Below are 23,550 nucleotides of genomic sequence, written 5' to 3' on the forward strand. Positions count from 1 at the left end.
GAGTAGTATCTGTAGTAGTATTTGGAGTAGTATTTGTCGGTCAGTTGCAGGTGTAGGCGTACTCCAGATACAGAGATGTGTTTGCGCAGCTCTCCTCCACCACCATCTCTGCCGCTCGCACTTTACAACGGTTCTTCCCATCGCACCTGGAGACCAAACATGTCCTGGTTTAGATCCGTCTTAGACCTGCCGTAGTCCTGGTTTAGACTGGGTTTAGACTGGGTTTAGACCTGCTGTAGTCCTCATTTAAACCTGATTTAGTCCTGATTTAGTTCTGGTTTAGACCTAATTTAGAATTTGTTTAAAACTGGTGTAGTCCTGGTTTAGTCCTAGAGTAGTCCTTTAGTAGTCCTGGTTTAGTCCTGGTTTAGTCCTGCAAGGTTTAGTCTTCATTTAGTTCTATAATTTTCCTTATTGCACCCGAATCCAGATTAAGACCTGGACTTAAACCTGGTTTTGATCTGGTTTAATCCTAGAAGTGAGTTAGTCCCAGTTTCAGTCCTGGTATAGTCCTGGTTTAGTCCTTGTATAGTCCTGGTTTAGTCCTGGTTTAGTCCTCATTTAATCCAGGTTTAGTCCTGATATAGACCTGGTTTAATCCTGGTTTAGTCCTGGTTTAGTCCTGATATAGTCCTGGTTTAGTCCTGGTATAGTCTTGGTTTAGTCTTGGTGTAGTCCTGGCGTAGTCATTGTTTAGTAATGGTTTAGTCCTGGTTTAGTCCTAGTAGTGCTGGTTTAGTTCTGTTTTCTGTATTGCACCTGAGCAGGAAAACAGGTAGGCTGCAAGTCCTGGTTTAGACCAGGTTTAGACCTGGTTTAGACCTGGTTTAGACCTGGTTTAGACCTGGTTTAGACCAGGTTTAGACCTGGTTTAGACCTGGTTTAGACCTGGTTTAGATCTATTTTACAGCATTTGCAGTTCTTGCTCTCAGATTGTAGATTTGTTGACCTGGTTTATTCCTGGACCTGTCCACATGAAACAAAAACTGGCACAAAATTCAGCGTCTTGTCTGGCATAAACTCTGTTTCCCTTGGAGTGTGTGTGTGTTTAGTTACATTTGGGCCACAATAGGCACTGGTTTGGAGCAGTCGATCTTTTGGACCAGAGCCGGTTCTCGTCTGAAGGCACAGGTCACATGATCCCTCCTCCCGAAGTCTGCTCCCAGGACTTTAATGGTTTTACCAGCGTCTGAAGAGAAAGCACTGTTTTAAAGGTGTTTTACCTGATTATTACTGTCTAAAAAACAGAACTAGTTTATTTGAAAGAGTTTGCAGTGGTCCAAACTACAGGGGTGTTGTCACAATGCTAAACAAAAGCTTGATTTTGATACAAACAACAGAGATAACCACAAAAATAATAAAAAACACACTTTCTTTAGAAAATAGACTGTGATTTTCAAGTGTAAATCATATATGTGTGTAATCCTCAGTGGTCCAGGTAGGTTCCATGTGTGTATACTAGTCTATGTGCTCTTCTACTTGTTCTGATACGGCTCCACATCTAAACACATGCTAAAAACCTTCAGGAAAACTTCATTTCTGTATTTTCATTGGGACTTTTTTAGTATCGTGTAGCATTAAATGGTTTTAAGACAAAATGGAATTGTGATTTTTCTGGCAGATATTGTGGTTTTGATTTCAGCCACGATTTTTTCAAATCAAGTTTCAGTGCACAGGAACGTTTGCAAACATCACAGGAACTCACATCATACCAGAGTCCTGCACCGCTGGACCATAACTACACGTCAGATCAACAGGGGAAGAGACGCAGAATATGAGTGTTCTTTCTGTGACAGAGGGGTGTGCTGCTGATGGTGAGTCTGGTCTGTGCCTCTATTGCATTGGAGATGGCTCATGTTAAACTTTACACTAGGGGTGGGCAAACTACGGCCTGGGGGCCATATGCGGCCCTTTAATCTTTTTAATCTGGCCCGCCGAACTTGAATAATAATAATTTTCAGTGTTTTAAAAGTAATTTCAATAAATAGTAAATACCATGGGACTTATACAGATATTTTGTTGTAATACTTTGCAATGATTTTCAATTATGGGATATTTCAATAACATGGGATACGTTTTCTACATATCCCTTATTATTTTTTTCTCTTATGAGGTGGATTACCAAAAAACTCCATCCCACTGCTCCTGGTTCGGCCAAATTTTAGAACCCTTTGTGGCCCATGAATCAAAAAGTTTGCCCAACCCTGCTTTACACAAACACCAGGTTTAAATCCTAGTCTCCTAGTGGGGCATAGACCTCGAACCAGATCCATCAATTTATAAATTGGGCTTCAGGAGCACATGGCTTTGACAATCTCAAAATTGTGTTGTCTGAGATCACAATTTTCGGTCCAAAATGGTACATCGTTCAGTTCAGTATCATGCTCAGTTGTTTATAAGCACTTATCTGTTCTGGGGACAGACACGTTTGGCTCAGCTGCATGGAGAAAAAAAACGACTGCAGGAACTTTTAATAGAAAACAATAAGCTCCTTGTCTATAGGATAAAGATTGTTTGAAGATAGAGGGAACTACAGAAAGATGAAACAGGTCAATAGAGACATGTACATCCAATAAAAGCTGTGACTGCAGGTTGGATCCAAAGACAAAAAATGTGCAAAAACAGATAAAGGTTAGCACTGCAGTACTTTGAAGCTCCCACATTTAGATTTTAATGACACCACAATGTGATGTTTGGGTCAAGTCTTTCTTCGGACATGAGTGAAGAAGAGCGTCACATTGTGATGTCATTAAAATCTAAATTTGGGAGTTTCAGAGTGCTGCAGTGTTAATCTCTTTCTTCTGTATAAAGATGAACCAAGAGAGTGTTTTAGGTCCAGTATTTTGTCTGAAAATGTCATCTTGATAATGGATCAAAAATAAAAATATTAAAATAAATATCAGAACAGTTTTAGTGTAAAATGAGCCTAATGAAGGAAAACAGACTCACCGCACTGCAGATAGGCCATGGAGTGCTCACACACCACACGATGGACTGTGGACCAGACAGAAGACACTTTATTCAAAGGCACAGACACACCCTGTAGACTAAAGAGAATGAGTAAGGCCGCAAGCAGCAATAAAGGCCCTGGCCCCGCACAGACTCACTGGCCGGGACGCAGGAGTAGGACGTCTCCAAGTATTTGAACGTGCCGCTGCAGGGGTCCTCCAAAAACACATTGGCGTTCAGCTCACACCATTTTTTTCCATTACACCTGAGAGCAGAGACGAGAGAAGGAACAGAGAGAACAGAGACGAGAAAGGGAACAGAGAGAGAGGAGAGACAGGGAAGGTGTGTTTTTTTAAATACATTTTAATAGTAATGCTTTAGTCTTAGTCTACGTTCAGACTGCAGGGCTTAACGCTCAGTTCAAATTGTTTTGTGAAATCCGATGTTTTTGCGAGGTCGTTCACATTTCCAATTAAATGTGACTTGTATGTGACTCCAGTGTGAACATTAAATGGTCTGAAAATGTCGGAAGAGCATGTGCACTGGAGACACGACGACGTCAACCGCAGTGAGCGTCTCTGTGTTTACAGAAGTTGTCCAAACATGGACGCAGCATTGAGCACCTGGAGATTTTAAAGTTCCTCTCGTACCGGAGCCAGAACATGAACAACTTACTTGTTTTAAGGAGGAGAAGGAGAAGGACGAGGTTTTTAGTCGTGGTGTTTTGTGGTTCAGTCCGTTGAAAGGAACGTGTGGATGTGGAGACGGAGCCAAGAGTGGTGAGTGGAGATGTGCTTCACTTCAGTGACACGGAGTTCATTAACAATTTTCACCTACTTCAGCGCAGAATAGTGACGTTTGTGTCTTGTTGATAACGTGTAGGTGGATGAATGTGCTTTGGCCGTTCAGACTGAAGTCACATGTCAAAAGATCAGATATGTATCAGTTTCAGGAGCACATATCCAAGTGTCCTGGGTCACATTTGAAAAAAATTTGATCTGTGTCATTCAGACTGTCCTTAAAAGATCAGATACAGGTCTGTAATAGCCTGGTGGCAACCTTAGCAGTTTTAGAGGAACAGAGTCAAGTTGAGCCGGTTTACAGTGCAGATCCCAGTGCATTTATTCCAGACAAAAGACAAAAAAACTATTTACAAAAGTTCCAAAAAAGGTTAAAAACAGGCATGGCAGTTACCTGCGCTCACCCAGCACCTCTCCCTGAACAAGGTGAGCCTAGCTTCTTTTAAAGGCCCTGTCCTAATTGGGTGAGCCCACTTTAACGACTAGGTAAGCTCCATATACTTTTATATTTAATATCTAAAATCTAACTATCAACACAGTGCCCAAACAATATCCAATTACATTAATTACAAATATATATATATATATATCTTTATTTAAATTAGCAGTGTTTAATGATCTAAAATACTAAATAGAAAAAAATTTAAATTTGTGCTCATGAACCGGAAGATATAGGTCAAAAAAGCCGCTAAGAACTGTTGCGTTGGTGGAGTAAACAGCGTCTGTGCGTCTGTGGACTGTGTGACAGTCGTACGTAAACCAGGTAATGGCAGCGCACAGGCAAGTCAGTTACACTAGAAACGTAGGGAGTTTGATTGACAGCCTGTCAGCTCACAGATAACGAGGCAGTGTCGTTATCTATTGGCAAATGTTTAGCCCCACCACGTCCAGAGTTGATGAATTTTTATTCTCTTTTTTTTGCTTATCATAATTACAAGGCTACTGTACCTCTATAATCTATCACTGACAATTTGAAACAAAAAAAATCCTCCATACAACCTTTAAGGTGCTCCAGCTGCCCGGGGACTCTTTTGCCTGGAGCACCTGAGGCAGACCGCACCAGAGGGTAAAGTACGATTACTTTAACACAATCACTTAGATTTAAATGCACTTTTACTTTTTACTTATTTCCTTTTCTTTTACAGGTAACTTCAATCTGCACATAATCAATTTTCAATAAACATTTCTAAAACTTTGTTTCAGTTCCTCATTATTTTACCTTTTAATTAGCCCTAGGCCCATGTAATGGACTGGCTACATTACAAGGTCACATAGAGGCCAAAAAACTGGATTTGGGTCACTTCAGGCTGCAGTGTGAACGCAGCCATACTCTGCCACTTTTTTTTTTTTTCTTTTTTCTTTTTTTTTTTAATGCATTTATTTTGGGAAAGTAAACATTTACATTTATATACAATGGAACATATGACATAAGTGAAATCATAATAGAAATGAAAATAACAACAACTACTAATAAGTATTATTATTACTATTTTGCCCAAAAAGGAGTTGGAAGAAGAAAACTTATTTAATCCCACCCCTACTCTTCATAATCTAACACAATAATCTTATTTTGCGTTTTTCAGACAACTCTGCCTCTCTGCCACTCTGCCTCTCTGCCTCTCTGCCTCTCTGCCTCTCTGCCTCTCTGCCACTCTGCCTCTCTGCCTCTCTGCTCTCTGCCTCTCTGCCTCTCTGCTCTCTGCCTCTCTGCCACTCTGCCTCTCTGCCTCTCTGCCTCTCTGCTCTCTGCTCTCTGCTCTCTGCCTCTCTGCCTCTCTGCCTCTCTGCTCTCTGCCTCTCTGCCTCTCTGCCTCTCTGCCTCTCTGCTCTCTGCCACTCTGCCTCTCTGCCTCTCTGCCTCTCTGCCTCTCTGCCTCTCTGCCTCTCTGCCTCTCTGCCACTCTGCCTCTCTGCCACTCTGCCTCTCTGCCTCTCTGCCACTCTGCCTCTCTGCCTCTCTGCCACTCTGCCTCTCTGCCTCTCTGCCTCTCTGCCTCTCTGCCTCTCTGCCTCTCTGCCTCTCTGCCACCACCAACACTCACATAACATTTATACAGTGGAGGCAGGGCACCAACTCGAGGCCACAGGTACAAACCCTCTTGGGCCCACACCAGGTTTGTTTCTATAAAATGCACATACAGGTCTGTGGTACTGAACAAATGACCCCACAGTGACCCTCACACACACACACACACACGCGCACACACACACACACACACAGACTCACACACACACACACACACACACACACACACACACACACACACACACACACACAGACTCACACACACACACACACACACACACACACAGACACTCCCCCCACAAGGAGTCACTGTGATTTTAGAAAAGCAGAAGTGTACATGTGTGTGCACGGGGCAGGGGGAGTAGAGGTCAGAAGTGTACATGTGTGTATGGGGCAGGGGGGTAGAGGTCAGAAGTGTACATGTGTGCACGGGGCAGGGGGGTAGAGGTCAGAAGTATACATACATGTGTGTATGGGGCAGGGGGGGAGGTCAGAAGTATACATACATGTGTGTATGGGGCAGGGGGGGTAGAGGTCAGAAGTATACATACATGTGTGTATGGGGCAGGGGGGGTAGAGGTCAGAAGTATACATACATGTGTGTATGGGGCAGGGGGGGTAGAGGTCAGAAGTATACATGTGTGTATGGGGCAGGGGGGGTAGAGGTCAGAAGTATACATGTGTGCACGGGGCAGGTGGAGTAGAGGTCAGAAGTGTACATGTGTGCACGGGGCAGGGGGGGTTGAGGTCAGAAGTGTACATGTGTGCACGGGGCAGGGGGGTTGAGGTCAGAAGTGTACATGTGTGTATGGGGCAGGGGGGGTAGAGGTCAGAAGTATACATGTGTGCACGGGGCAGGTGGAGTAGAGGTCAGAAGTGTACATGTGTGCACGGGGCAGGGGGGTTGAGGTCAGAAGTATACATGTGTGCACGGGGCAGGGGGGGTTGAGGTCAGAAGTGTACATGTGTGCACGGGGCAGGGGGGGTTGAGGTCAGAAGTGTACATGTGTGTATGGGGCAGGGGGGTAGAGGTCAGAAGTATACATACATGTGTGTATGGGGCAGGGGGGGTAGAGGTCAGAAGTATACATACATGTGTGTATGGGGCAGGGGGGTAGAGGTCAGAAGTATAACATACATGTGTGTATGGGGCAGGGGGGGTAGAGGTCAGAAGTATACATGTGTGTATGGGGCAGGGGGGTTGAGGTCAGAAGTATACATGTGTGCACGGGGCAGGGGGTTGAGGTCAGAAGTGTACATGTGTGCACGGGCAGGGGGGGTTGAGGTCAGAAGTGTACATGTGTGTGTATGGGGCAGGGGGGTAGAGGTCAGAAGTGTACATGTGTGCATGGGGCAGGGGGGGTGAGGTCAGAGTGTACATGTGTGCACGGGGCAGGGGGGTTGAGGTCAGAAGTGTACATGTGTGCACGGGGCAGGGGGGGTTGAGGTCAGAAGTGTACATGTGTGCACGGGGCAGGGGGGGTTGAGGTCAGAAGTGTACATGTGTGTATGGGGCAGGGGGGGTAGAGGTCAGAAGTATACATACATGTGTGTATGGGGCAGGGGGGTAGAGGTCAGAAGTATACATACATGTGTGTATGGGGCAGGGGGGTAGAGGTCAGAAGTATACATGTGTGTATGGGGCAGGGGGGGTAGAGGTCAGAAGTGTACATGTGTGCACGGGGCAGGTGGAGTAGAGGTCAGAAGTGTACATGTGTGTGGGGCAGGGGGGTTGAGGTCAGAATGTGTGTATGGGGCAGGGGGGTAGAGGTCAGAAGTGTACATGTGTGCACGGGGCAGGTGGAGTACAGGTCAGGTCACATACAGGGTTTCTGAGCTAATCCCTCAGTCTGACATAAACAGTGCTGTTCACCTGCTCTGGAGCTCCTGCAGTGCGTCAGCGTGGGAACAGGCCGTGTTGGCGACCTCTTCTGGTGACTTTCCGCCAGCGCAGGTGTCAGTGTCAGCACGACCGTAGAACGCTGTGTCCACACTGATCACTCCACTGTCTGAAGCAGATGCACCACAGGGTTTAGTAATCATACAAAGTCTGGTTCAATGTTTGGAAACTTTCCTTTATGCACTGTAAACGCTTCTACAAATTTCTCTTCAAATATTAAAATAAATTATAAAAAATGTTGACCTTGAAGAGTCACCTTGTGCTAAATCAAACTTGTTTTTAGATTTGTGCATCTTTCTTTTATTAAGTCATCTTAGATATTGTCTTATATTACCAACATGTTACCTAATGACCCACACATAGGTTCAAACAACAGCAGACTGCAAGTGTGCATCTCTTTTGAATAAAAGCATAATACCATTAAGTCGAGGGCATGTTCTTACCACAGTTGAGGCGGTGCACGTGGGCCCCACAGGTCACAGTTTTATCTGTGCACGCCCCTGGAACAGAACAACACAAGGTACTACTCCAGAAATGTAGTTAATATTATTAACTGAGATTCAGGAGCAGGACCACGCCTCAGCCGCCCTCTCCTCTCACCAGTGAACCACAACTCGACCCCACCCTCCCACCCCTATTTTGTTCGTCTTTCAGTCATAAGACCCCTACAAGCGGGATACTGTTCCTGCTGGGCCAATTGTAAATTGAGACGGAGCCCCCACCCAGAGTCTCAACCAGCCATCTCTGCCTCGCTTCGTACATTATCAATAAACGTCTTCACACTATGTCATTGCTGGCGTGGTCTGAGCTAGTGAAACTACATTTAATTACTTCAATACAGTTTATTGTCCCAAATGTAAAGTGATTTTATGAGTTTGTGTCCCTTGAACTGGAGTTTCTCATTCCTAAAGTGTGATTAGATGAAGCTGCTCACAGACACAGGAACACTCCTCACACACACTGAATGACAGAGACAGAGAGTTTCACTGCTGTTCAGTCACTCAAGAATCTGGAATCATAGTAAACTCATAACACTAAAATCTGACGTTGTGACATCTTTAACTTAACTCTAACTCTCTTTCAACCTGGTTTAAACAAAATTGAATCGTTTTTGAACATAAATGTGAAGTGTGAAGTTGTTTTACCTGTGTGAAGAAGTAGAGCCGCTGTGGCCACAACTGAAAAGAGCAACCAGATTATTCCACACAGTTCTAAAGTGTGTTACTGTTAATCACATAATCTCATTCTTTTTAAATAAATACTGTAATTGAACTCATGAATTGTGTGAATGATGTGGACACTCGTCTAATCGGCAGAGCTGCTTTTGTCCATGAAGATGCTGTGGAACTTTCCAGGCAAAGACATTGTATCTCTGTGGAGACGAGCAGTTGGCAATGGACTTTTTAAAGAGTTTAAGATATTAAACACTCAACTCTGCGCTCATTCAAAACTTTTCTGACATTGTGGAGTGATATATGTATTTACAGAAGTGATCCACAGGTTTATCAGGCTGTTTTACTCTTTGTAAAGTTTTGTATTTTTTTAAATAAACTTTTTAATATAGTTTTGGTGAATGCAGCTTTATGGAGTTTATACTCAAATAATGTGGTCATCTCCAACCTGTATGCAGACTGTGGAGACACCCTGAAGAACAATATCTGTGTCTGTGTGCGTGTATGTTTGTGTGCATGTGTGTATGTGTATGTGTATGTGTGTGTGTGTGTGTGTGTGTGTGTGAGACTCACAGAGGCAGAGACAGAGTTGGTCCATGGTGAAGATGCTGCTGCTGCTGCTGCTCTCGTGGTTTATATTCACACACGTTATGAAACTGTTTCATCACACACATACATATACACACACACACACACACACACACACACACACACACACACACACACACACACACACACACACACACACACGTCCTCAGCTCCTCTGACTTTGGCCATTTATTATTGACATAATCAGTCTGGACCCATGTTGTGGGGTTATTCAGGTTTTACAGTGAACGACCTTCACAACATCTCCCCACAGACTCCTGCTGGGGTCAAAATTCATCTGTGCCAAAGATACACTTTATTTAGTTTATTATTATTATTCAAAGGTGTTAGAGACTAAAAGAGCTCCCCCCATTAACACACAACTGTCCTCCAGTGAAGTTTTCTCCCCATTTGTAAAGTGTCTCATTTGTAAATCTGTATTTGATCCATTCTTCAGTGTCTCTGGGTTAACCCTGTCAGGAGCAGAGGGACTCATCTCCAGATCTTGAGCTAGTCTTGGTCAGGACTACTTTAGCTGGAGGATTTGTTCTACTCACAGACTTCGTGTCAGACTGGAGTGAGCACGTGCGGCTGCAGAAGAATGTCTCTAACACTGGACTAGCAGCACAGATCTCCACAGGGCTGTGTACTCTCCCCTCTGCTCTTCTGTTCACCACCTCTGCACCTCCAGCACTGCACCACTCTGTCTCCATCTTTCATGTCTATCCAGATGTGTCCCTGAGCACAGTAGGCAGGAGCTCCAGACAGGTTTAACCATTGGTCAGATGATGGAGGATGGGTCAAATGCAGAGAATGAATCAATAAAGTGAACCTTACCCAAAGTTCCTCTGTGCTCCTGGTTTATCTCCTGATCACGTCTGCTCTGGTGATGTTTAAATCGAGGCTCTATGCTCTTCTGTTTACGGTGATGACTGAAAGGTTCTGTTCAGCTGCATATTTAATGTTCTTATGATTATTTATGCTTTTATTAATTTGCATTGTGCACTGAATGTCTTGCTTATTGTGTAAGTCTATTTGAACTACTTTGTGTACAAATCGTCCTAAACAAATAACCTGAACTCAACTCAAAGTGTTGTATGGATGTAATATGTGCCAGGATTGTGTGTGTCCTGGCTCCACTCGCCTCTTTTCCCAGCAATGATCATCTGTATTTATTTTTCCTGAGAATAAAAATTGTGTGTTTTGGAATCTGTGAAATCAACTTTGAACCTTAATGTTTGGAGCAGAGTTCCACAGGCCCAGTCCAAACAGAGGCAGACCCAGACACCAGGTCAATGGCATTACATCTGCCACCGACCCTCTGGATACTTAAAGCAAACTAAGTTAGCACGACTATGTTTAAAGACATACTGAGGAAAACCCAGGCAAAGCACTGACGTCTCCATGGCAACAGATCCTCCCCATAAAAGGTGCTCAGTGTATCTTTAAAGTTATAGTACGTATTATTGTGAAGTCACCATGCACTGGTGTAAACAGCAAAGACGTCTTGGCTCAGATTCACTGACCATGTTTGGTCTTTTTATTATAGAGCTAAAACCAGAGGGCCAATCCTGCAGCAGGTACTTCAGGCTCACATCTGGTCCACTGCTCCTGACAGGAAACCCTGCACAACAAGATGGAGTCTCTGAAGGAGTGTGCTGCTGTATGGTCAAGTGGGCAGGTGGACCAATCATGTTGCAGCATTGAGGTTTGTGCAGAAACCAAAGGCAAAGTGCAAAACCAAACCACAGCACATGGTGACACAGACAGACGTACTTCAGCCTGTTTCAGACTCCCTACAGACTGTTTAGTTTGTGAAAACAGAAGGAAGATGTTTGTGCATCTGTGGAGGAAAATGGCAGGACTTCTCTCTCACTTTTAACTCAAGTTTGATTTTTCAACTTGTTGAGACGCTTCGACCAATCAGATTCAAATATTCATCATGACGTTCTGCAGTTTCTGATCTCTTTTAGTGAGTTTCAGATTGACTATGGCCCTGTTTCAAGAAGCAGCTTTAGTCCAAACTCAGACTTTGTGCTCCTCTACATGTCTTTTATAATAAACTTGACTGATCTGTCAAAGCATGTTCTGCAGTCACATGACTCCCTCTGAGATGGAGGCCTCCTCTGGTTTACTGCTGCCACAGTGAATCCTTGTGTCTTCTGTTAAATCCAAGGTTTCTAACTCTATTCCAAACCTGATGGGTGAAAGAGAAATCTCTGAGTTGTCTGTCTCAAGGGAGATTAACCCTGAGTTAACTCTTAAATCCAGGGTTTGTTGAGCCTCTTTGTGAAACACAGCCAAAGTGTAGAACTCCCTTCAGAGTGACACACAGGTGCAAGCTCACATACAGGAGCATTCTCTTTTTCTGTCATTATTCATTGTGGTGGTAAAAACAGTCATTGTCAGCAAAGCACCGTGACCCCCTCACCCTCTTGGACACTGTTACAGTGGATCCAGGGCGTCGGGGTCAGTGTACACACACAGTTACGTAAAGTGAGGACAGAGTTGTATAAAGGCTCAGTGTGTGTTCCTAGTTCAGTTCATTCGTTCTGCTCCAAACGCACCATGAACCGCTTCACCCTCAAACTCTGTGAGTAAAAGAATACTCTTTTATTTCAGACCTGCTTTAGTCCTGGTCACTGCAGACTTCCATATTTAACCTGTTCAACGTCAGCTCATTTGGACCTGGTTGGAGTCGGTGTTAAAGACAAAACTTGTTATAGTTATAATAGTTTCTTCTCATTGACCCTGTGAAGTTGTATTGTGATTCGTACATGTTTGACAGAGCTGCTAAATCATTTTGGCACAAATTATTAAGTTATGAAGTTACAACAAAATTATTATGTCATTTTAGATCAAATTTTTCAATAATATAAGTAAATAAACAAATAAAACATACATACATGTGTTTTCGTTGTGGTGTGAACATTTTGAGAATGACACAGGTCAAATGTGTCTTGTGTTTTTCAGTTGTGGCAGTGGCCTGTCTGCTCCTCGACGCAGGTAAAAAACAACTCACCTGGAGACTCGGGTTTGTGGGTCCAGGTCCAAGGACACATGATCCACTGGGGAAATGACTGGGACACAGTTATAATTGTGTGCTAATGCTCTATTTCTGCAGGAGTTTCTGGGTTTAAAATGACAACCTGTGGCCCTCACGTGCACCGCCTCACCTGTGGTAAGCCCCGCCTCCAAATGTCCACCAGTCCAGTTTGTGATCTCGATAGGGCTAAGGTGGCTTTAAGTATCATACCAAATCATGTTTTTGTACAAAGCAACAAAACTGATTCAAATGTGAAATATTCCAGCTGTGTACAGGCTGAATCTCATATCTACAAAAGCAGGAAGTGAGATGTTAGCATGCTAAATGTTGCTAACTTTATTGTCACAACAAACTCCAGTCTCGCACCTCTTAAAAAAAAAAAAAAAAAAAAAAGTGCTTATAAAGTCATCTTGGTGAATAAGTAGGAAGCTCTGAATGCATGAGGGACGTGAGGAAGAACTTGCAAACTGTTTACAGTCAACTAGTTGTTTTTTTGAAGTGCAATCATAAGTGTACATCTGTCAAGTAAATGTGCAATCAAAAGTGCACATCTGTCAAGTAAATGTGCAATCAAAACTGCACATCTGTCAAGTAAATGTGCAATCAAAACTGCACATCTGTCAAGTAAATGTGCAATCAAGGAAATGTGCAATCAAAAATGCACATCTGTCAAGGAAATGTGCAATCAAAAATGCACATCTGTCAAGGAAATGTGCAATCAAAACTGCACATCTGTCAAGTAAATGTGCAATCAAGGAAATGTGCAATCAAAACTGTGGATACTGTAGGTCAAGGAAATGTGCAATCAAAAGTGCACATAGGTCAAGGAAATGTGCAATCAAAAGTGCACATGGGCTTAGGGAGTGTGCAATTATGACTAGAATAGAAGCTTGTGAAGTGCTTTCCTGTACAGAGTGATTAAAGGTCCTGTTGGCGCGTCACTCGTGCTCAGACTTAGTGTTATATTTACTTCTGTTCTGTGGTGGATGTTTGTTTGCTGCTTGTGTTGTGTTGTCTCGTCTTTGTGTTAAAGCTGTGATCCCGTGTCCCAAGACAAATTTATCCCATGGGAGAGAATAAAGAATGATCTTATGTTTTTGAGTGATACACTTTAACTGTTACAGAGACTGGAGTGATAAACGTGACCAGTGCTTTCTTCGGACGCGCCGACATAGGCACCTGCGCTGGCGCAAAGGAGCCAGGAGAGGTCACCAACACACAGTGCTCCCTGGACTCTGCCATGGACCTGGTCACCAGAAGGTGCAGAGGGAATAGCCCACAATGTCATCTGTAAAACTGTCTAAACCTGTTGATACTTTGCACTGACTTTACTCTGGGGGTGTTCTACATGTATTTCTATGAAGGAATGTTCAGCAATTAATGATGCACTCAAGAGCAAACACAGTAAAAAGAGTGTTAAGATCATCTGAAAACTCATAAAACAATACAAAATGGATTTAAAGAGCACATTTTCAGGAGCCTGGGATCAATACGAGCCTGTTTAGAATTTTGATTTTCAACAAAAAGGTGAGAGTGACTAACTGAGAAACTGTAAAAAGAAGGTTCCAGGTTCAGTCTCTTGGTTGCACAGGCCTTTCTGTGTGGAGTTTGCATGTACTCCCCGTGTACATCCCTCCAGGCGCTCCATCAACCCAAAACATGCACCATGGGTCAAATCCTCCAGCTAAAGCAGTCATGACTAAGTCTCACAACAAGATCGTGATGGGTCCCCAGGCGCCCCATGTGCTGCCCACTGCAGGGTCCACAGTTAGGATCACACCCTCAGGGAATGTTGATGAGTTCAGCTGCAAAGTATCAGTAAATAACCTGTAGCACTCACATACATGTTTGTACGAGCTCAGGTGCACTGGAAAGAAAGTGTGTGAGCTGAACGCCAACTGCTTTGACCACGACCCCTGCCCCGAGACCTTCAAGTACATCCAGAGCACATACACCTGCATCCCAGCCAGTGAGTCTATTACAACTATTACATTTTATTTTTGACCAAGATTGTGCAAAATGTACTTTTTACACCGTTCTATGGATTTATATTTGTGTCTTCTTCTCATTTACCCGGTGGATGATGCATTTAGAGTGATTCATACATGTTTGAGTCGTCTTTAATCCACGGGTGCCAAACATTATTACTACAAAACAGTCTTCCTTAAAGAGATATTTTACAAAATCAACTTTGTGGAGCATTCTATATCATGTTATAACATAGTTCATACTAGGGTTTTATATTTTCGTTTGTGAAAACCCAGACACCTTGGGGGGGAGGGGGGACTAGTCAGGACTAATCTTGGACTTAAGAGAGAGAACGCCGAGCAGTTTGTCCGCAAAGCGCGATCGGGCAATTGCTGCGTTTACCTCCGTGAGGTACGGAGCTGAGCCGCTCCTTTCTCCTGCGTCACCTCCAAGCCCGTCCTGACAGTGAGTCCTGTTTCAGTTCTGGTTTAGTCCTGGTTTAGTCCTAGTTCACTGGTGGATTAGTTCTCCTCTTCAGTCCTGGAATCAGTCCTGGGTTAGTCCTGGTTTAGTCTTGATTCAGTCCAGCGCAAAAGTTTGATATAATCTCGGGTTAACGGGCAGGTGCGGTCCTGTACTGGCAGGTGCGGTCCTGTACTGGCGGGTGCGGTGTTGTACTGTGGGTCTCCAAAAATGGAGCAGTGCAGGACTCTGCGCTGTCGGCTCCATTACAGAATAAATGAATCTTCAGTTTGTTACATAAAGAAGGAGGAAAATGACAAAAGGACGACAGCAGCAACAAGTTTTAAGAAGGAAATAAAAAGTGTTGTAAGTGTCCTGTCTGAGAAAAGTGTATAAAGTTTGTGCTGAGGGGTTTTACAGTATTAAAACTATTATAGAATAATTGTAAAATATAAAGTTGATACTTTGTGGATTTCACCTATTGCGGGTTATTTTTAGAACATAACCCCCGCGATAAACGAGGGACACTGTCCTCTCACCTCACAAACTGTGCACATGACCTCACACTTGTCCTGACCGGGATGGGAAAGGGAGAATTTCTTGTACAAGTCATTGTTAAAAGCGCTTTTGTGCTTCGGAATCTTGCAGACTGACCGACTGTTTGTGTCTCGCTCCTTCTGAGTTACAGACGCTACGAGAGACGCTCAGTTTAATGAACGGTACAGAAAACCCCGGACATTTGCATCACTTTATAAAAAAAACAACTGGGAGGCCCAGGACAGGACGCAAAATACAGACATGTCTGGGGAAAAACAGATGTTTGGTCACCCTAGTTCATCCAAAACATGCCTGAAGAGGTTTTACATGTCATCCGTTCATGTTTGATTAATCTAGCGATCTCTCCTGGGCCTGACTCAAACCCTCCTCACTTTTAGCTGTAAGATTCTGTCCAAAGCTCCACCCACAAGCCTACGTCAGCCGTGCTCCCACATGGCCATTTTTTATACATATACTAAAGTAGGAAACAAAACAACACACGACAACTTGACAAACGTGATGCGATGTGCAGTAGTTTCATGAGCAGAATGCACACACACTGATTATGCTTTGAAAGTGCTCTGAAGCAATGTGCAGTGATAATGCCACACTTTCTTTACTGCATAATAAGTAGGTGACAGGCTTGTAAATCAGCTTTGAGGCCTCTAGAATCGTTATATAAAAGCCGATCAAGGCCCATAACAAGAAAAGTCGTCTCTTCCATCATTGTCATATTCTTTTGAAACATAGTATTTTAAATTTTGAAAATCTGATCATGTTTGCAAATGTTTGTCTGCTGTTTAAGATCATTCACGGTACTGCTGCTCCACCGCTAAAACTGTCTGTTTCTCTGAGCTCTGAAACCAGCTCCAAAGCCGCTCGATCCACTGTGCAGAACCACAAACGCAGAACAGCATTTGGAAACTCGGCCTTTTCGTGCGCAGCCGTCCGTCAGTGGAACATGCAGTGTTGGGAAGGTGACTTTTAAAATGTAATCCCCTACAGATTACAGATTACATACCACAAAATGTAGTTTGTAACATAATCCATTAAATTACTTAAAGTGAATAACTTAATTTGAATACTTTGGATTACTTGATTTCTTATAGAGAAGCAAAGACTAAGAAATATAAGATGTTTTGTCTGCTAAAAAAAAATGAAAAGGCCGAGTCTTTAAAAATATTATTGATAGAAGAGGAGGAGACACGCAGCATGGTCTAGGCCTGTTAAATCCTGTTTTAGTCCTGCTTTAGTCCTGGTTTTAGTCCTGGTTTTGTCCTAGTTTAGTCCTGGTTTTAGTCCTGTTTTAGTCCTTGTTTAGTCCTGCTTTAGACCTGGTTTAGTGCTGGTTTTAGTAATTGTTTAGTCCTGGTTTTAGTCCTGGTTTAGTCCTGGTTTAGTCCTGGGTTTAGTCCTGTTTTAGTCCTTGTTTAGTCCTGCTTTAGACCTGGTTTAGTCCTGGTTTTGTCCTAGTTTAGTCCTTGTTTAGACCTGGTTTAGTCCTTGTTTAGTCCTGGTTTTGTCCTAGTTTAGTAATGGTTTTAGTCCTGTTTTAGTCCTTCTTTAGTCCTGCTTTAGACCTGGTTTTAGTCCTTGTTTAGTTCTGCTTTAGTCCTGGTTTTAGTCCTGGTTTAGTCCTGGTTTAGTCCTGCTTTAAACCTGGTTTTAGTCCTTGTTTAGTTCTGCTTTAGTCCTGGTTTTAGTCCTTGTTTAGTCCTGGTTTAGACCTGGTTTAAACCTGGTTTTAGTCCTGCTTTAGTCCTGGTTTAGACCTGGTTTAGACCTGGTTTAGTCCTGGTTTAGACCTGGTTTAGTCCTGCTTTAGTCCTGGTTTAGACCTGGTTTAGACCTGGTTTAGACCTGGTTTAGTCCTTGTTTAGTCCTGGTTTAGACCTGGTTTAGACCTGGTTTAGTCCTGCTTTAGTCCTGGTTTAGACCTGGTTTAGACCTGGTTTAGTCCTGGTTTAGACCTGTTTAGTCCTGTTTAGTCCTGGTTTAGACCTGGTTTAGTCCTGGTTTAGTCCTGGTTTAGTCCTGGTTTAGACCTGGTTTAGACCTGGTTTAGTCCTGGTTTAGACCTGGTTTAGTCCTGGTTTAGTCCTGGTTTAGTCCTGGTTTAGACCTGGTTTAGTCCTGGTTTAGTCCTGGTTTTAGTCCTGGTTTAGACCTGGTTTAGTCCTGGTTTTAGACCTGGTTTAGTCCTGGTTTAGTCCTGTTTAGACCTGGTTTAGACCTGGTTTAGTCCTGGTTTAGTCCTGGTTTAGACCTGGTTTAGTCCTGGTTTAGTCCTGGTTTAGTCCTGGTTTAGACCTGGTTTAGTCCTGGTTTAGACCTGGTTTACCTGGTTTAGACCTGGTTTAGACCTGGTTTAGTCCTGGTTTAGTCCTGGTTTAGACCTGGTTTTAGTCCTGTTTGTTTAGTCCTTTTAGTCCTGGTTTAGTCCTGGTTTAGTCCTGGTTTAGACCTGGTTTAGACCTGGTTTAGTCCTGGTTTAGTCCTGGTTTAGACCTGGTTTAGACCTGGTTTAGTCCTGGTTTAGACCTGGTTTAGACCTGGTTTAGTCCTGGTTTAGACCTGGTTTAGTCCTGGTTTAGTCCTGGTTTTACCTGGTTTAGACCTGGTTTAGTCCTGTTTAGACCTGGTTTAGACCTGGTTTAGTCCTGGTTTAGACCTGGTTTAGTCCTGGTTAGTCCTGGTTTAGTCCTGGTTTAGACCTGGTTTAGACCTGGTTTAGTCCTGGTTTAGACCTGGTTTAGACCTGGTTTAGTCCTGGTTTAGTCCTGGTTTAGTCCTGGTTTAGTCCTGGTTTAGACCTGGTTTAGTCCTGGTTTAGTCCTGGTTTAGACCTGGTTTAGTCCTGGTTTAGTCCTGGTTTAGACCTGGTTTAGTCCTGGTTTAGACCTGGTTTAGTCCTGGTTTAGACCTGGTTTAGTCCTGGTTTAGACCTGGTTTAGACCTGGTTTAGTCCTGGTTTAGTCCTGGTTTAGTCCTGGTTTTAGTCCTGGTTTAGACCTGGTTTAGACCTGGTTTAGTCCTGGTTTAGTCCTGGTTTAGACCTGGTTTAGACCTGGTTTAGTCCTGGTTTAGTCCTGGTTTAGACCTGGTTTAGTCCTGGTTTAGTCCTGGTTTAGTCCTGGTTTAGTCCTGGTTTAGTCCTGGTTTAGACCTGGTTTTAGTCCTGGTTTTAGACCTGGTTTAGTCCTGGTTTAGTCCTGGTTTAGACCTGGTTTAGTCCTGGTTTAGACCTGGTTTAGTCCTGGTTTAGACCTGGTTTAGTCCTGGTTTAGACCTGGTTTAGACCTGGTTTAGACCTGGTTTAGACCTGGTTTAGACCTGGTTTAGACCTGGTTTAGACCTGGTTTAGACCTGGTTTAGTCCTGGTCAGGTTGGGTGAAACAGCAGCTCCTCTCAACCCTGCAGCTGCAGCTGGAGTGTGACTGATGAGTGTCTGATGAGTGAACAGAGACTGATGCTCTGGAGTCTGGAGTGAATGAAGTGAATGATGCTTTTGATAAGGACGATGTTTTGAAGATGCTGAGAGAAGTGGGAGTGAATGATGTTACAGAACTGTTCTGATGCTCCAAACATTATCAACACATTCTCTTTGTATGTTTGATTTTATGAACTAGAACATCAACCTGTCCAGAGACGACAGGTGGAAATGAACACTGACGCTACAACCTGGTCAGTGTTGGGGAGTAACAGATTACATGTACCAGACTTATGTAATCAGAGTACAAATTATGAGTAACTGTATTTGGTTACAGTTACTGTTTCAATGAGTGGTAATTGGATTACAGTTACTTTGTTGAAATAAATGGATTACAGGGTGGTATTTCAGTTTTCACATTTTGGACTATATCCCCCTTTTTTGGGGGGGGGTAATTCCACTCATTGCCAGACACTAAAACAGGTCCAAACCAGGTCTAAAACAGGATTTAACAGGACTAAATCCTGCTGTTGGACGTGTCTCCTCGTCTTCTATCAATAATATTTTTAATTTGGTTCAGTAAAGTTTTATCTTTTTATCTTCTTTTTGCAGACAAAACATCTTATGTTACGAAATCCTGGTCTTTGCTTCTCTACAGAAAATCAAGTAATCCAAAGTATTCAGATTACATTACTCACCTCAAGTAATTTCATGGATTCCGTTACCAACTATATTTTGGGATATGTAATCTGTAATCTGTAATCTGTAATCTGTAGGGGAATACATTTGAAAAGTCACTTTCCCAACACTGAACCTGGTACATGCATCTCTCCTGTTAATGTAGATTGTGCACTGTCCCTGTCTCATGAAATAAATAAACTAAACTAAACGGAGGGAGATGGACTTCGCACGGTGAGCACAGGGAGGGGAAACGTATCAAACATGTGAATACTGCACATTGTTTTCAGAGTGATCGAAATATGTCGAGATCTAATAGCCTGTCTTTAATGTTCTGTTCTGTCCTGTGCTCATGTCGTCTCTTCCAGTCCACATGATCGTGTGTGAACAGTCCCTGGCCCACCTCGAGTGTGGTAAGACTCTCGTTTACCACTGATGCCCTCCCACCCTGATGTTACGCTTGAATATGTTTTTTACTTCCAGATAACGGCAAGACGATACACGTGATTGGAGCAGACTTCGGGAGGAGGGACCACGTGACCTGTGGCTTCAGACGAGACCCGGCTCTGGTCCGAAGACTCGACTGCACCAACCCCATTGACTTTCCAGGACAAAAGTAAAGAACGGAAATAAACCAGGACTAACCCAGGACTAAAGCAGGACTAAACCAGGACTAAAGCAGGACTAACAGGACTAAACCAGGACTAAAAACTAGACTAAACCAGGACTAACCAGGACTAAACCAGGACTAACCAGAAACCAGGACTAAACCAGGACTAACTACCAGGACTAAGGACTAAAGGACTAACCAGGACTAAACCAGGACTAAAAGGACTAACCAGGACTAAACCAGGACTAAAGACTAACCAGGACTAAAGGCAGGACCAGGACTAAACCAGGACTAAACCAGGACTAAAGGACTACTCAGGACTAACCCAGGACTAAAAGGCAGGACTAAAGCAGGACTAAACCAGGACTAAACCAGGACTAAACCAGGACTAAACCAGGACTAAACCAGGACTAAAGGCAGGACTAAACCAGGACTAAAAGCAGGACTAAACCAGGACTAAAGCAGGACTAAACCAGGACTAAACCAGGACTAAACCAGGACTAAAAGCAGGACTAAACCAGGACTAAACCAGGACTAAACCAGGACTAAACCAGGACTAAACCAGGACTAAACCAGGACTAAACCAGGACTAAAAGCAGGACTAAACCAGGACTAACAGGACTAAACCAGGACTAAAGCAGGACTAAACCAGGACTAAACCAGGACTAACACAGGACTAAACCAGGACTAAACCAGGACTAACCAGCAGGACTAAAACCAGGACTAAACCAGGACTAACCCAGAACCAGACTAAACCCAGGACTAACTCAGGACTAACCCAGGACTAAAGCAGGACTAAACCAGGACTAAACTCAGGACTAAACCAGGACTAACCAGGACTAACCAGGACTAACCAGGACTAAACCAGGACTAAACAGGACTAAACCAGGACTAAACCAGGACTAAACCAGGACTAAACCAGGACTAAACCAGGACTCAGGACTAAACCAGGACTAAAGCAGGACTAAGGACTAAACCAGGACTAAACCAGGACTAAACCAGGACTAACTCAGGACTAAACCAGGACTAAACCAGGACTAAACCAGGACTAAACCAGGACTAAACCAGGACTAAACCAGGACTAAACCAGGACTAACCAGGACTAAACCAGAACTAAACCAGGACTAACTCAGGACTAAACCAGGACTAAACCAGGACTAAACAGGACTAAACCAGGACTAACTCAGGACTAAACCAGGACTAACTAAACCAGGACTAACTCAGGACTAAACCAGGACTAAACCAGGACTAAACCAGGACTAAACCAGGACTAAACTAAACCAGGACTGAACCAGGACTAAACCAGGACTCAGGACTAAACCAGGACTAAACCAGGACTAAACCAGGACTAGACCAGGACTAAACCAGGACTAAACCAGGACTAAACCAGGACTGAACCAGGACTAAACCAGGACTAAACCAGGACTGAACCAGGACTAACTCAGGACTAAACCACCTGCTTGTTTTGATGGAGGGAGATACGTTTAATGCCAATCACATCTCCATGGAGACAAGCAGGTGACAGACCCTCCACCTGAAAAGTTACACAGTGAAGCTTTTAAACGTCTCTTGTTCCTCTCTGACCCTGTGCTTTTCCTGCAGGTGTAACAGGAAGTCCAACTGCGAGTTCCGAGCGAGCAAATCTGTTCTGGGGTCCGGATGTGCTGTAACATCTCAGTACCTGGAGCTGGCCTACACCTGCCAGTAATCCAGTCAAGTAATTACAACTTTTTTCAATTTAAAGCTCCGATGTTACACAAAATGGACTCTTTGTAAGCTTTTAGCTATGTTATAATCAGTGTTGGGAAGGTGACTTTTAAAATGTATTCCCCTACAGATTACAGATTACATACCTCAAAATGTAGTTTGTAACGGAATCCATTAAATTACTTAAAGTGAGTAATGTAATCTGATTACTTTTTGGATTACTTGATTTTCTGTAGAGAAACAAAGACGAGGAAATCTTCACATAAGAAGTTTTGTCTGATTAAAGAAAATAAAAAGCCCAGACTTTACTGAACCAAATTAAAAATATTACTGATAGAAGAAGAGGAGACACGTCCACGCAGCAGGATTTAGTCCTGTTAAATCTTGTTTAAGACCTGGTTTTAGTCCTGGTTTAGTCCTGGTTTTAGACCTTGTTTAGACCTGGTTTTAGACCTTGTTTAGACCTGGTTTTAGACCTGGTTTAGACCTGGTTTAGACTTGGTTTAGTCCTGGTTTTAGTCCTAGTTTAGTGTTCGGCAATGAGTGAAATTACTGAAGAAAAAAAAAATAGGGATATAGTCCAAAATGTGAAAACAGGAAAATACCTCTGTGTAATCCATTCATTTCAACCAAGTAACTGTAATCTAATTACCACTCACTGAAACAGTAACTGTAACCGAATACAGTTACTCATAATTTGTACTCTGATTATATCACTCCGGTACATGTAATCTGTTACTCCCAACACTGGTTAGAATGCTGTTACCTTCTCAAAAACAGAGCTGGAGTTGTGTTTTGTTTCATTCACATGTTTGACTAACTCTTTATTTTTAGTCTGTTTACTTGTCCAAACCTCAAAATGTTCTTTTCCACCTTGTGATGTCATGAAGTGGTAGTTTTAAAGATGACAGCTCTTTTTACCTTTAGTTCAGTACAGATTAGAAATTCCAGGTCTGATCATCCAAATGACTCAAGTGAAAGTGTGTGGAGTTTAAAAACACAATGAAGCATTTCCTGTGCACACATGACATCACAAAGTGGAACAGAGTATTTTCTGTCATTGAATCACTAGAATCATTTGGATTATTTCAACCAAATTCAAATACTCCAGGTCTGTTTTTGAGGACTTAAATCTCACAAGAGTTCAGTTTGTTTCATGTAGGGGTTTTATTTTTAAATATTCACTGAGCTGTGGAATTTTCAAAACACTGTATTTTTTTTTTCTTTCTAGAATAAAACCAAATCAAGAGGGCTTCAAAGAAGTTTGCAAGCACTTTTGTTCTTCGATAACCTTTACTCAATAAAACATGTATTTCTTAATGATCAGTGTATGTTTTACTCAAAAACATAAAGAGGTTTTAGATGTCATGTTTGAGTAATTTAGCAATCTCTCCTAGGCCCTATTCAAACCCTCCATAAGGTTAGTCCAATGAGCAGTGTGGGGGAGTAACAGATTACATGTACCAGCGTTACGTAATCAGAGTACAAATTATATTCAGTTACAATTACTGTTTCAGTGAGTGGTAATTGGATTACAGTTACTTTGTTGAAATAAATGGATTACAGGGCGGGATTTTCTTGCTTTCACATTTTGGGTTAAACCAGGACTAAACCAGGTCTAAACCAGGTCTAAACCAGGTCTAAACCAGGTCTAAACCAGGTCTAAACAATATGACA

General features: G+C 43.0%; 2 protein-coding genes across 2 annotated transcripts; one reads left to right on the top strand and one right to left on the bottom strand.

Moving 5' to 3' along the window:
- Positions 1–40: 40 nt before the first annotated feature.
- LOC129410867 (L-rhamnose-binding lectin SML-like) lies at positions 41–9,445 on the bottom strand. The gene is made up of 8 exons (XM_055159811.1): positions 9,421–9,445; positions 8,821–8,853; positions 8,119–8,175; positions 7,649–7,784; positions 3,108–3,214; positions 2,950–2,994; positions 1,057–1,189; positions 41–146 (listed from the first exon to the last, which is right to left on the bottom strand). Exons 1-8 carry the CDS (start codon positions 9,443–9,445, stop codon positions 41–43), a joined length of 642 nt encoding a protein of 213 aa, XP_055015786.1.
- A 2,533-nt stretch (positions 9,446–11,978) lies between these two features.
- LOC110167147 (L-rhamnose-binding lectin SML-like) lies at positions 11,979–23,170 on the top strand. The gene is made up of 9 exons (XM_020932452.2): positions 11,979–12,028; positions 12,409–12,441; positions 12,560–12,616; positions 13,606–13,741; positions 14,344–14,450; positions 19,925–19,969; positions 20,040–20,172; positions 21,769–21,883; positions 23,105–23,170. Exons 1-8 carry the CDS (start codon positions 12,004–12,006, stop codon positions 21,872–21,874), a joined length of 642 nt encoding a protein of 213 aa, XP_020788111.1. The 5' UTR covers positions 11,979–12,003; the 3' UTR covers positions 21,875–21,883; positions 23,105–23,170.
- Positions 23,171–23,550: the final 380 nt, after the last annotated feature.

Source organism: Boleophthalmus pectinirostris, unplaced genomic scaffold (genome assembly GCF_026225935.1).
Source record: "Boleophthalmus pectinirostris isolate CB_2022bp ecotype Guang Dong unplaced genomic scaffold, ASM2622593v1 HiC_scaffold_2823, whole genome shotgun sequence".
Lineage (NCBI taxonomy): Eukaryota > Metazoa > Chordata > Actinopteri > Gobiiformes > Gobiidae > Boleophthalmus > Boleophthalmus pectinirostris.

Excerpts from the sequence above, each read along its gene's own strand:
- LOC129410867 (XM_055159811.1), bottom strand. The coding sequence starts at position 9,445 with ATGGACCAACTCTGTCTCTGCCTCT. Across the intron at positions 1,190-2,949 it reads CATGGCCTATCTGCAGTGCG|ACGCTGGTAAAACCATTAAA; the intron begins GTGAGTCTGTTT and ends CTTTCTCTTCAG. Across the intron at positions 147-1,056 it reads GTGCCTATTGTGGCCCAAAT|GTGCGATGGGAAGAACCGTT; the intron begins GTAACTAAACAC and ends TTTGGTCTCCAG.
- LOC110167147 (XM_020932452.2), top strand. The coding sequence starts at position 12,004 with ATGAACCGCTTCACCCTCAAACTCT. Across the intron at positions 14,451-19,924 it reads ATACACCTGCATCCCAGCCA|TCCACATGATCGTGTGTGAA; the intron begins GTGAGTCTATTA and ends CGTCTCTTCCAG. Across the intron at positions 20,173-21,768 it reads ATTGACTTTCCAGGACAAAA|GTGTAACAGGAAGTCCAACT; the intron begins GTAAAGAACGGA and ends CTTTTCCTGCAG.